A 12,902-nucleotide genomic window follows, 5' to 3' on the forward strand; every position below is an offset into this window, starting at 1 on the left:
ACAAGTCTTAAAATAAGGACAGGATAGTTACATGAAAAATTAGAGTAATAGTACAAAAGAAAAATTTCACTGTTGAAGACAACTACAGTAGTTAATGTGGGCTCACTGGCAACATCACCTCCATGAGATTAAGGTTTCAATTTTACTCCAGAATTTAACCTAGGCAGACTCCTGAGTGTTGCATTTTCAGGCACCAACTTCCATTAAATTGAGTGGGTATCTGCAATCTTGGTTAGATATAATTGATCAACAAGGGGAAGATGGTAAGGAGACTATACCTACGGGAGATATAGACCAAGTGAGTGTAGACTAAGGTTCACATGTTAAGTTCTAATCAATAATTCAGGTTTGAATATAGATTAAGAGTTAAAATCTGATTATGGAACCAACAAATTTCAAGTAAGTTGAATAGATTTATTAAATAGGGAATGGCCTGGTAGTGGCAGTTATGTTGATCAACTGAAACAGATTTACATGAATGGTTCCTGGGATAAAGAGACTTGAGAAAGTTTGGACCTATTTCCTTGGAGAGCAGAATGTGAAGGAAATTCCTATTGGTCTATTTTGGATTCCAGCATCTGCAGTTTTTTTTGTCGCTAAGGAGATTTGAAAGCTTTCAAAAGCATGACAGGCCTGGACACAGTAAATGGAGAGAGACTTTTCCGCTCCTAAAAGGATTGAGAAACAAGCAGCAGAGATTTAAAGTCTTTTGTAAAAGAAGGAAATGCAAAATAAGAAAAAAAAACTATTTATACACAGCAAGTGGTCCATCATCTGGAAAAATGGTGAGGGCAGGTTCAATTGAGACATCCAAGAGAGCATTAGTTGGTTTATTAAATAGCAACGATGTGCAAGGCTATAGTGAAAAGGAAGGTGATTGACAGTAAGTCAAAATGCTCAGAATTTATGCTGACTTAACAGGTTGGATGGCCTCTCTACACCATAATAATTCAGATTCAGTTACTGTTACAGGAAGCGATATTTGTGAGTGACTCAGAAGAGGCTATAAACAAAATAGGTTTTTCAAACCACACAGTCAGTAACAGGAGCATGGTCAAGAGAGGATGCCCAAGTGTATACTTCATGGGCTGTGAAATACATTATATAGGCTTGCCTTCATTAGTCAAGGTAAGGACGTTATGTTGAAACTGTAAAAAAAAACCCTGGTTTAGTTACAGCTAGTGTGTGAAGTTTTGGAATCCACATTATATGGAGAAGGTACAGAATCCACATTATATGGAGAAGGTACAGAGGAGACTTATCAGGAGGTTGCCTAGGTTGGACAGTTTCGGTTATGAAAGTAGATTGATAAGACTGAGGGGGATATAAAGAAGAAGAAGAAAATTTACAGCCCAAGAACAGGCCCTTTGGCCTTTCAAGCCTGTGCCAATCCAAATCCACTGTCTAAACCTATCACCAAATTCCTAAGCATCTGTGTCCCTCTCCTCCCTACCTATTCATGCATCTGTCCTGACACACCTTAAATGAATCTACCATGCCTGCCTCTACTACCCCTGCTGGCAACACATTCCAGGCACCTACTACCCTCTCCTCTCATCTTGAACACGTAACCTCTCGTTACTGAATCCCTCACCCTGGGAAAAAGTTTTTCCCTATCCACCCTGTCTCTGCCCTTCATGATTTTGTAGAACTCAATCAGGTCCCCACTCAATCTCCTTTTTTCTATTGAAAACAATCCTAACTTACTCAACATCTCTTCATAGTTAACACCTTCCATACCATGCAACACCCTCGTAAATCTTCTCTGCACCCTCTCCAAAGCATCCACATCCTTATGGAAATGTGGCGACCAGAATTGTACACAGTTTCCTAAATGCAACCGAACCAAAGTCTCATACAATTTTAACCTGACCTGCCAGCTCTTGTACTCAATACCCCGTCAATGAAGGCAAGCATACCATATGCTGGACCACTCTATCCAACTGTACAGCAACCTTCAGGGTACAATGGACCTGAACTCCCAGATCTCTCTGCTCATCAACTTTTCCTAATGCTCTTCTGTTTACTGTACAGTTCGCTCTAGAATTAGACCTTTCAAAATGCATCACTTCACGTGTGTCTGGATTGAACTCCATTGACCACTTCTCTGCCCAACTCTCCAGTCTATCGATATTCTCCTGTATTCTTTGACAGTCCCCTATGCTTTCTGCTACTCCACCAATCTTAATGTCATCTGCAAACTTGCTGATCATACCATCAGTGCCCTCTTCCAGATGATTTATGTATATCACAAACCACAGTGGCCCCAGCACTGATCCCTGTGGAAGACCACTGGTCACCTTTCTCTGCAAATTTTAGAGTAGATTACTTTACAGTGTGGAAACAGGCCCTTTGGCCCAACAAGTCCACACTGACCCGCCGAAGCGCAACCCACCCATACATTTGCTCCTTACCTAACACCACGGGCAATTTAGCAGGGCCAATTCACCTGACCTGCACATTTTTGGACTGTGGGAGGAAACTGGAGCACTCAGAGGAAACCCACGCAGACACGGGGAGAACGTGCAAACTCCACACAGTCAGTCGCCTGAGGCAGGAACTGAACCCGGGTCTCTGGCGCTGTGAGGCAGCAGTGCTAACCACTGTGCCACCGTGCCGGCCACAATTTGGAGAAACTCCCTTCAACTACTACTCTCTGTGTTTTGTTGCTCAACTAGTTCTTTATCCACCTAGCAAGAACACCCTGCACACCAGGGGTTTGTGGGTGGCACAGTGGTTAGCACTGCTGCCTCACAGCGCCAGAGACCCAGGTTCAATTCCCGACTCAGGCGACTGACTGTGTGGAGTTTGCACATTCTCCCCGTGTCTGCGTGGGTTTCCTCCGGGTGCTCCGGTTTCCTCCCACAGTCACAAAGATGTGCGGGTCAGGTGAATTGGCCATGCTAAATTGCCCGTAGTGTTAGGTTAAAAGGGGTAGGTGTGGGGGTATGGGTGGATTGTGCTTCGGCGGGTCGGTGTGGACTTGTTGGGCCGAAGGGCCTGTTTCCACACTAAGTAATCTAATCTAAACCATGTGACTTTACTTTCTCCATTAGTTTACCATGGAGAACCTTATCAAATGCCTTACTAAAGTCCATCTATATGACATCTATAGCCCTTCATCTATCAACTTGGTCACTTCCTCAAAGAACTCTACTAAGTTGGTTAGGCACGATCTCCCCCCAAATAAAAACATGTTGCCTATCATTGATAATCCCATTCTCTTCCAAATATAATTAGATCCTATCCCTCAGTACCTTCTCCAGTAACTTTGCCACCACTGACGTCAGGCTCACTGGTCTGTAGTTACCTGGAATACCCCTACTACCCTTCTTGAACAGGGGGACAACATTAGCAACACTCCAGTCCTCCTGCACTTCACCTGTGTTTAAGCTTGCTACAAATTATATCTGTCAGGGCCCCAGCTATTTCCTCTCATGCCTCCTTCAGCAACCTGGGATAGATCCCATCTGGTCCTGGTAATTTGTCCACCTTAATATCCTTTAGCCTACCCAATACATCCTACCTCCTTATGCCAATGTGACACAGAGTAAACAAACTTCTATCTCTAATCTCAACATTCATCATGTCCCTCTCCTCAGTGGACACTGATGCAAAGTAATCATTGAGAATCTCATCCACTTCTCAGGTTCGACACACAACCTTCCTTTGGTATCATTTAGTGGACCAACTCTTTCACTTTCTTTAGTTACCCTCTTGCTTCTTATATACAAATAAAAGGTCTTGGGATTCTCCTTAATTCTGCTCACGCAATTTATTTCATGACCCCTTTTAGCCCACTTATTATCATTTAAGATTGGTGCTACTCTCTTGATATTCCTCCAGGGATAGTTCAGTTCTTAGCTACCTGGATCTAACATATGCTTCCCTTTTCCTCTTGGCAACTCGCACAACTACTCTTGTCATCCATGGTTTACAAATCTTGCCTTGTTTTCAAAGGGACATGCCTACCCTGCACTATCTTCAACCTATGATAATATGATATAATAAAATTATGGGGACTGTAAATAGGTAAAAAGGAAGACACTTCTTCCCTTGATCGAAAGATCCACGTCCAAGAAGCACAGATTTAAGGTAAGGGGCAGAAAGTTTAGAGAGGATGTGACGAAAAATCTTTTCACCCAGAGGGTGGTGGGAATCTGGAATTCACTGCCTGTAAGGGTGGTAGATGCAGAAACCCTCATAACATTTAAGTATTTAGACGTGTACATGCAACACCAAGGCATACAAGGTGTTGGAAAATGGGATTAGAATAGTTGGATAGTTGTTTTTGACGGCACAGACACGATGGGTTGAAGGACCTTTTTCTGCGCTGTAAATCTCCAAAAGAGATGCCTTCATCCCATTAGTTTATAGATCATTATAACTTATTCCACCAGAAAAAAAATGTCAAACATTTGTTTTCACCTACAAATACTTTGTGGGGGAAAAAAATCTCAGCCACATTAGTACCACTGTTAAGATTTATGAAATGTACACACGTATACATTCTTGTATATATTCTGTATACAAGAATATTTGCACCTGGAGATGCATGTAGAAAGCATAGGGAAAGACTTTTTTGATAAAATTACATACCTAACAAAGAAGCAAGTTCCACAGTGTACTTGGCAAGGGACTGTTCAATTACTGGACACATATACTGCAAAACAAAAAAAAAATTGGTTCACAATTTCCACCCCTTCAGTTTACAGTTCTATGATTAAGTCATGAGGAGATTACATAGAACAGACAGCATAGAGGTGCTCAAATGTCACAACTGGTTTACGTCACTTTCATCAGGAAATCTTACATTCCTTTCTCACACATGTACTAATCTGCATTCCCTTGCACAGTCTCCAATGCTTCTATATCTTTTGGATAATATAAAGATCAGAACAATGGAAAATGCTCCAAGTATAGTGTTCCTCATGTTTGACACTGGTTTCTAATTCTTTCCTTATAGACATGAAATGATGCTTGTGAGACATCCACCTGATTTGAACTGCCAATTATTGAAAAAGTGGAACATACTACCCCTAATAAACATTTTAATGATTTTTCCCACAAGTTCACTGTAACATTTTATGCAGAAATATTAAATACAGATCAGTTTTGGTCATTCATTTATAAAACCTGCACACAGATCTTTCATCCTGAGAATTGTCTTTACCAGTCATAACCTTGATTCAAGAAACCCTGAAATGATTTGCTTCATCTGATTATCATCCACTATCATAACATAACTGATGACCAGTCTAGGGTCTCTCCCAACCACTACCACCATCCTTGGGGGGGGGGGGGGGGGGTAATACACAGAATCTGCATTTTTTAATAACACTATTGCTTAAATTAGTAATTCACTGAAGTCCTGGAAATGTATCTTTTTAAACGAACAAATCGAAATTTAAAAAAGTATACCTGTCTACATCTTAAAGTTTGGCGTAACCTTCTTAATAAGTCATCAAGTTGTTTGTGGTCCACTCTTTCATTGCTGTGCCTGGGACCCAATGTAATACTCAACACCTCCTACAAAAGGGGAAGGGTACACAGCAAATCAGACAATAGGGTTCAAAACCATACCTAACAAAGATTTCAACAAAAAATTCTAATGCTTTTAGGACATAAATATCTTTCTCAATGTATGGACTGACTGCCTTTGGATTATGCGAGCGACTAATGGTTAAGTCCTAATTTGTTCAAATAAGGAACTGAGGATGAGAGTGAGAACTTGTGGCCCTCCTGTACTTTTATCCCCTGCTGGCCATTTCAATTTTCTTCCCTCTGTGGTTCAGCCCCATTGATACCAGCAGACTTCAAGTTTCTCAGCCAAAGGTTCAACCTGAATGAGGCCAGTCAATATCCGTATACACCTGAGCCTGAAGATCAATGAGTATATCAATCAAACCTCCTTCCCCAATCTAAAATATACACATATCCACAATTCAACAGGAGTCATTGCAGCGAAACATCACCATCACCACCCCCAACCCAACCCAACCAACAACCTTTACTAAATGGCTCGAGTCATCATGCATTCGGCGGCTAAGACCTCCTTGAGAAGAATTTGCAGTTGTATAAGACTCTGGTGCGGCCGCATCTGGAGTATTGTGTGCAGTTTTGGTCGCCATACTATAGGAAGGATGTGGAGGCACTGGAACGGGTGCAGAGGAGGTTTACCAGGATGTTGCCTGGTATGGTAGGAAGATCATATGAGGAAAGGCTGAGGCACTTGGGGCTGTTTTCATTGGAGAAAAGAAGGTTTAGGGGTGACTTGATAGAGGTGTATAAGATGATTAGGGGTTTAGATAGGGTCGACAGTGAGAACCTTTTTCCACGTATGGAGTCAGCTATTACGAGGGGGCATAGCTTTAAATTAAGGGGTGGTAGGTATAGGACAGATGTTAGGGGTAGATTCTTTACTCAGCGAGTCGTGAGTTCATGGAATGCCCTGCCAGTAGCAGCTGTGGACTCTCCCTCTTTATGGGCATTTAAGCGGGCATTGGATAGGCATATGGAGGATAGTGGGCTAGTGTAGGTTAGGTGGGCTTGGATCGGCGCAACATCGAGGGCCAAAGGGCCTGTACTGCGCTGTATTCTTCTATGTTCTATGTAATATACCTCACCTACACATTCCTGAACACTATGGGCTACTTAGCATGGCCAAGTCACCTCACCTGCACAGCTTTGGACCTAATTTTACTAATTAGTCTACAGTGCAGAACTTTATCGAAGGCTTTACTAAAATCCAAATAAACAACATCTACTGCTGTACTGTTTGTTTGGATTTTAGTAAAACCTTTGACAAGGTTAATTAGCATACCAGGCAACATCCTGGTAAACCTCCTCTGCACCCGTTCCAGTGCCTCCACATCCTTCCTATAGTATGGCGACCAAAACTGCACACAATACTCCAGATGCGGCCGCACCAGAGTCTTATACAACTGCAACATGACCTCAGGACTCCGGAACTCAATTCCTCTACCAATAAAAGCCAGTACGCCATATGCCTTCTTCACCGCACTATTTATCTGGGTGGCAACTTTCAAAGATCTGTGTACATGGACTCCAAGATCCCTCTGCTCATCCACACTACCAAGTGTCTGACCATTAGCCCAGTACCCCATCTTTGTTACTTTTACCAAAGTGAATCATCTCACACTTGGCTACATTGAACTCCATTTGCCACCTTTCTCCCCAGTTCTGCAGCTTATCTATATCCCGCTGTAACCTGCCACATCCTTCCTCACTGTCAACAACTCCTCCGACTTTCGTATCATCCGCAAACTTGCTCACCCAACCTTCTAGCCCCTCCTCCAGGTCATTTATAAAAATGGCAAACAGCAATGGTCCCAAAACAGATCCTTGCGGAACACCGCTAGTAACTGCACTCCAAGATGAACCTTTACCATCAACTACTACCCTCTGTCTTCTTCCAGCCAGCCAATTCCTAATCCAAACCTCCAACTTACCCTCAATGCCATACCTCCGTATTTTTTGAAGTAGCCTACTATGGGGAACCTTATCAAACGCCTTACTAAAATCCAAATACACCACATCTACCGCTTTCCCCTCGTCCACCTCCCTAGTCACCTTCTCAAAGAATTCAATAAGGTTTGTGAGGCACGACCTGCCCTTCACAAAACCATGCTGACTATCCTTGATCATATTATTCCTATCCAGATGTTCATAAATCGTATCCCTTACAATTCTCTCTAAGACTTTGCCCACAACAGAAGTGAGACTCACCGGCCTATAGTTACTAGGGTTATCCCTACTCCCCTTCTTGAACAAGGGAACCACATTTGCTAGCCTCCAGTCTTCTGGCACTACTCCTGTAGACAACGAGGACATAAAAATCAAGGCCAATGGCTCTGCAATCTCCTCCCTTGCTTCCCAGAGAATCCTAGGATAAATGCCATCAGGCCCAGGGGACATCTATTTTCACCCTTTCCAGAATTTCCAACACCTCTTCCCTACATACCTCAAAGCTATTCATTCTACTTAATTGTGACTCAGTATTCACATCGGCAACAATGTCCTGTTCCTGAGTGAATACTGACGAAAAGTATTCATTCAGTGTCTCCCCAATCTCTTCAGCCTCCACACGCAACTTCCCACTACTATCCTTGACTGGACCTATTCCTACCCTAGTCATTCTTTTATTCCTGACATACTTATAGAAAGCCTTAGGGTTTTCCCTAATCCTACCAACTAAGGACCTTTCATGTCCCCTCCTTGCTGCTCTTAGCTCTCTCTTCAGGTCCTTCCTGGCTACCTTATAACTCTCAATCGCCCCAATTGAACCTTCACGCCTCATCTTTACATAGGCTGCCCTCTTCCATTTAACAAGGGATTCCAATTCCTTATTAAAGCACGGCTCCCTCACACGACCCTTTCCTCCCTGCCTGACAGGTACATACTTATCAAGGACACTCAATAGCTGCTCCTTGAACAAGCTCCACATATCAATTACGCCCTTGCCTTGAAGCCTGCTTTTCCAAGCCACGCATCCTAAGTCATGCCTCACCGCATCATAATTTCTCTGCCCCCAGCTATAACTCTTGCCCTGCAGTGCACACTTATCCCTCTCCATCACTCCATTACATCAGGTCCCAGAGATTTATCCACCTTTATACTCTCTAAAACTTGCCAAACTTCCACTTCTGTAATGTGAACTGTTTTTAAAACATCAAAGTTAATTTCTCTGCATTTTCTAGTCTTCCATTTCTTTCTCCACAGTAAAAAATGATGCAAAATATTAATATAGTATCCCCCCTATCTCCTGGGCTTCAATACGAAGACAACCACCTTGATCTTTAAGAGGCCAACCCTCTCTCCAGTTACTCACTAGCTCAATGTATTTGTAGAATCGCTTTGGATTATCCTTAGCCTTCTCTGCTAATGCTCTCTCATACTGCCTCTTTGCCTTCCTGATTTCTTTCTTAAGAATGCCCGTGCTTATTACTGATGAAGGACTCCGGCCCGAAACGTTGAATTTCCTGCTCCTCGGATGCTGCCTGACCTGCTGTGCTTTTCTAGCACCACACTCTCAACTCTGATCTCCAGCATCTACAGACCTCACTGTCTCCCTGTGCTCATTACGTTGATTAACATAGTCAATTGAACCAAGTTGTCGATATCTAAAAGAAGATTATCTTTCATTCATGACTAGAACCCTCAATATCTTTACTCATCCATTGTTCCTTAATCTTTCCAGCCTTACTCTTCACCTTAACAGGTACCTGATGCCTCTGAACTCTCGTCATCACACTCTTGAACACCTCCCACTTGTCAGATGTCCTTTTACCTGCAACCAGTCTATTCCAATAAACGTTTGCAAGTTCTTGTCTCACACCATTAAAATTTGCCTTACTCCAATTAAAAACTTTAACTTTTATAGAACTTTTATCCATTTTCATCACCACTTGAAACTAATAGAATTATGATTGTTAGATCTAAAGTGCTCCCCCACTTTTACTTCAGTCACCTGCCCTGCCTTATTGCCCAAAGGAAAGTCTAGTTTTGCCCCACATCCACATATTGATGAGAAAAATCAGGGGGGAGGGGTGGTGGTGGCACATATAGTACAATCTCATTAAAAGGGACTTTTTGCTTTCTTATTCGTAATTTTTACCCATGTATTTTCACTGAACGATTTTCCAGAAACATCTTCTCTAGTTACAGCAGTAATATATTCCTTAATCAAAAATGCCACACACCCCACCTTCCTTGCCTCTTTTCCTATCCTTCCTTTGGCGTCTAAAACCCGGAAGACTGAGTTGCCAATCTTGTCTATCTCTCAGCCAAGTTTTTGTAATAGATATGACGTCCCAATCCCATGTTCTTAAACATGCACTGAGTTCATCAGTTTTACCTGTAAGACACCTTGCATTAAAATAACTGCAATTCAGTTCTTCAAAGTTACTACATACTTTGACTCTCTCTTGTGTTTCTTTTCTAACTGACATGCTCTCTTCACATTCAGAACCTTCCCCATTAATCCTTCTGTTTACACTGCTACTTGGAATTCCTCCACTCCCCCTCTCTTTCAATATACAGTCTCCCTTAATGGAACAAGCAAATCTCCCTGCTAAGTTAAAAATCACACGACACCAGGTTATAGTCCAATGGGTTTAATTAGAAGCATTAGCTTTTAGAGCGCTACTTCATCAGTGATTGTGGAGTACACAATTGTAAGACACAGAGTTTATAGCAAAAGTTTACAGTGTGATGTAACTGAAATTATACATTGAAAAATACCTTGATTGTTAAGTCTCTCATCTGTTAGAATGACCAAGTTACATTCTCAGGTTATCTTTAACAATTTGTGTCAGCCCAGATAATGTGTTGAAGGTGTAAACTTGCTATAAATTCTGTGACCTACAATTGTGTCCTCCACAACCACCTAATGAAGGAGCGTCGCTCCAAAGGCTAGTGCTTCCAATTAAACCTGTTGGACTATAACCTGTTTGTCGTGTGATTTTTAACTTTGTACAGCCTAGTCCAACACCCGGCACCTCCACATCATTCCTGCTAAGATACTGGTCCCTTTCCAGCTCAGATTAAACCTATCCTTTTTGAACGGGTCTTTTCTATCCCAGAAGACATTTCAATTGTCCAAAAACCTGCAGCCCTGAACAGTACACCAGCTCTTCAGTGATTGATTCAACTCCTTTATCCTTTTGTCCCTTCCCTCATTTGACATTGAGAGTAAAGTAGAAATTACTACCTTTAAGGTTTGTTTTAATCTTCTACCTCTTAAATTCATTCTGTACTGCTTTAATCTGTTCCCTAAAAATGTCATTCCTACAAATGTGTACAATAATTTCTGGCTTCTCAATCTCACCTTTCATAATATGCTTCAAACATTTAGAGATGTTCTTAATCCTAGCACCAGGAAGGTAACAAACCATCCTAAGTTTATGCTCACACTGCCACAGAATCTCCTGTCTCTGCCCCTGACAGGACAGTCCCCTTTAACAGTAATTTAACTAAATTTTGTCAAATGCTGCTTAACATTAAAATAATTTCAACTGTCCAATTGCCCCTTCCATGTTCCTCAGAGAGACTTTTCAACACATCCAAAAGCTGAATATCTATTTGACAGAGGAATAACCACTGGAGACTTTTGAACTATTTTCATATCTTTCCTGACGGTAATCCATCTGTCTGTCTGACCCTGCTATGTAATCACTTTTCTAAACGTACTAACCATCTCACTCTGTGCCTTGTACAAACTAAATCAAAAATCTGATCCAGGAAGTTGAACAATTCCATCAATGCTACTGGTTTTTCAGTAGCCTAAGCAATGAACCTTTTCCACATATTTCACCAGAAGAAAGTGAGGTCTGCAGATGCTGGAGATCAAAGTTGAAACTTTATTGCTGGAACAGCGCAGCAGGTCAGGCAACATCCAGGGAACAGGAGATTCGACGTTTCGGGCACAGGCCCTTCTTCAGGCCATTCCTGAAGAAGGGCCTGTGCCCGAAACGTCGAATCTCCTGTTCCCTGGATGCTGCCTGACCTGCTGCGCTGTTCCAGCAATAAAGTTTCAACACATATTTCACCATAAATGCTTAAGGGTTAAGTTAACTTAAGTGTGAAAAGATTAAAGACTACTGAAGATACATCAATTAAAAATGCAAGAGTTAATCAATCGTATTCCTCAGAGCAACAGGCGACAATTTCTTCCAGGTAATTTGCATCCCAACAAATGACATCAGTAAATTGCTAAATTATATGCTACAAAAACCAATTTGCAAAAAAAAAAATGAAAATCTCTCATAACAGCTTGTGTGTAATGTAAAAACTACAGAAATAAAACATTCCCAGACTATACACTGAATTCATCAGACCCTGTAGAAATGGATCAAGATTAAGCCTTTTTTTTAAAAAAAGCTGCCACATTACTTTATCCAACTGCATTAATTATTGAACCAATTCTTCATTTCTCTCACATATAGTCAACAGGCTGTTACATACCTTAAACTCACTGGCTATCTGGGAGGGAGGTGAGGCCGTGTGCTTACATTCTGGTGAGCAATTTCTTTTTGCTCCAGGAACCTCACTTATTGGTTGCATTGCTTGTGACTTCCTCAGTTTGTCAAAGCTGAGCTTTATTTCTTTTCTAATTAAAGCTAATAGCAAAACATAAAAATAAAACCTGATTAGGAACATAATCTACCACAACCTCAAAATTACATTTTATACATGTTCCTCTTGATCAGGCACACTGAACCAATAGAACACCCATTTATTTCTATCATTAGAGAATACACTAAGGGAAAGCAGAGATAAATTCTCTGTGACTGACTCAAAAACATCTGCATTCCCCACTCAGCTGGACAAAAGCTATTTAAAATATGAACTGGCAAAGTGACCTTAAAATAGTTTACAATATACCATTCAAGGGTACTTAACCTAATTTCACGAGTAATTGCCTTCTAGTAACAAGTAGATGATACCCTAATTTGCAACCTAAGAAAGCCTGTCTCTCTGCATCCATTCACAATGAGCTGTTGTTTTCTGGTGCAAGGTTAAGACTGTTGACTTTCTGGTGAGAAGTAAGCAGGCACATCAAGAAGAGGTATTTGATCTCAGCATCAAGTTCTTCACCTGCACTAGAACAAGGGGAGGGAGAAATCTAAATTACTGCTCAGCATCAAGAGTCCGTTTACCTTCATTAGTCTGCTGCACCATGGCTGATCTGTGACCTTGTTTCACTATGCCATCATTCCCCGAAATTAGTTTTTAATTTGTGATTATTGGTTAAAATGAACAAATCTGAGATGAATTAACAATTCACTTTGCAATAATTGCCATTTGCAGTAAAGTTTCAAACCTCTACTACCCTTGGCATGCAAGTTTTTCCCAACTTTATTCCTGAAATGTCTGGCTTT

General features: G+C 41.5%; 1 protein-coding gene across 2 annotated transcripts in view; it reads right to left on the bottom strand.

Moving 5' to 3' along the window:
• Positions 1–12,902, bottom strand: part of cdan1 (codanin 1) — a 130,406-nt gene that overhangs the window by 8,246 nt on the left and 109,258 nt on the right. The window contains exons 23-25 of one of the 2 annotated variants that reach the window (XM_043698387.2): positions 11,986–12,140; positions 5,422–5,529; positions 4,600–4,663 (exon numbers count right to left, since the gene is read on the bottom strand). In XM_043698387.2, coding sequence (XP_043554322.2) covers positions 4,600–4,663; positions 5,422–5,529; positions 11,986–12,140 — 327 coding nt within the window. The remainder of the gene's footprint in view (positions 1–4,599; positions 4,664–5,421; positions 5,530–11,985; positions 12,141–12,902) is intronic. The other variant, XM_043698388.2, reaches the window with a different exon arrangement.

The sequence above is a fragment of the Chiloscyllium plagiosum genome, unplaced genomic scaffold (genome assembly GCF_037043375.1).
Source record: "Chiloscyllium plagiosum isolate Xiang-an unplaced genomic scaffold, Cpla_swu_hap1 HiC_scaffold_8, whole genome shotgun sequence".
In the NCBI taxonomy this organism is placed as follows: Eukaryota; Metazoa; Chordata; class Chondrichthyes; order Orectolobiformes; family Hemiscylliidae; genus Chiloscyllium; species Chiloscyllium plagiosum.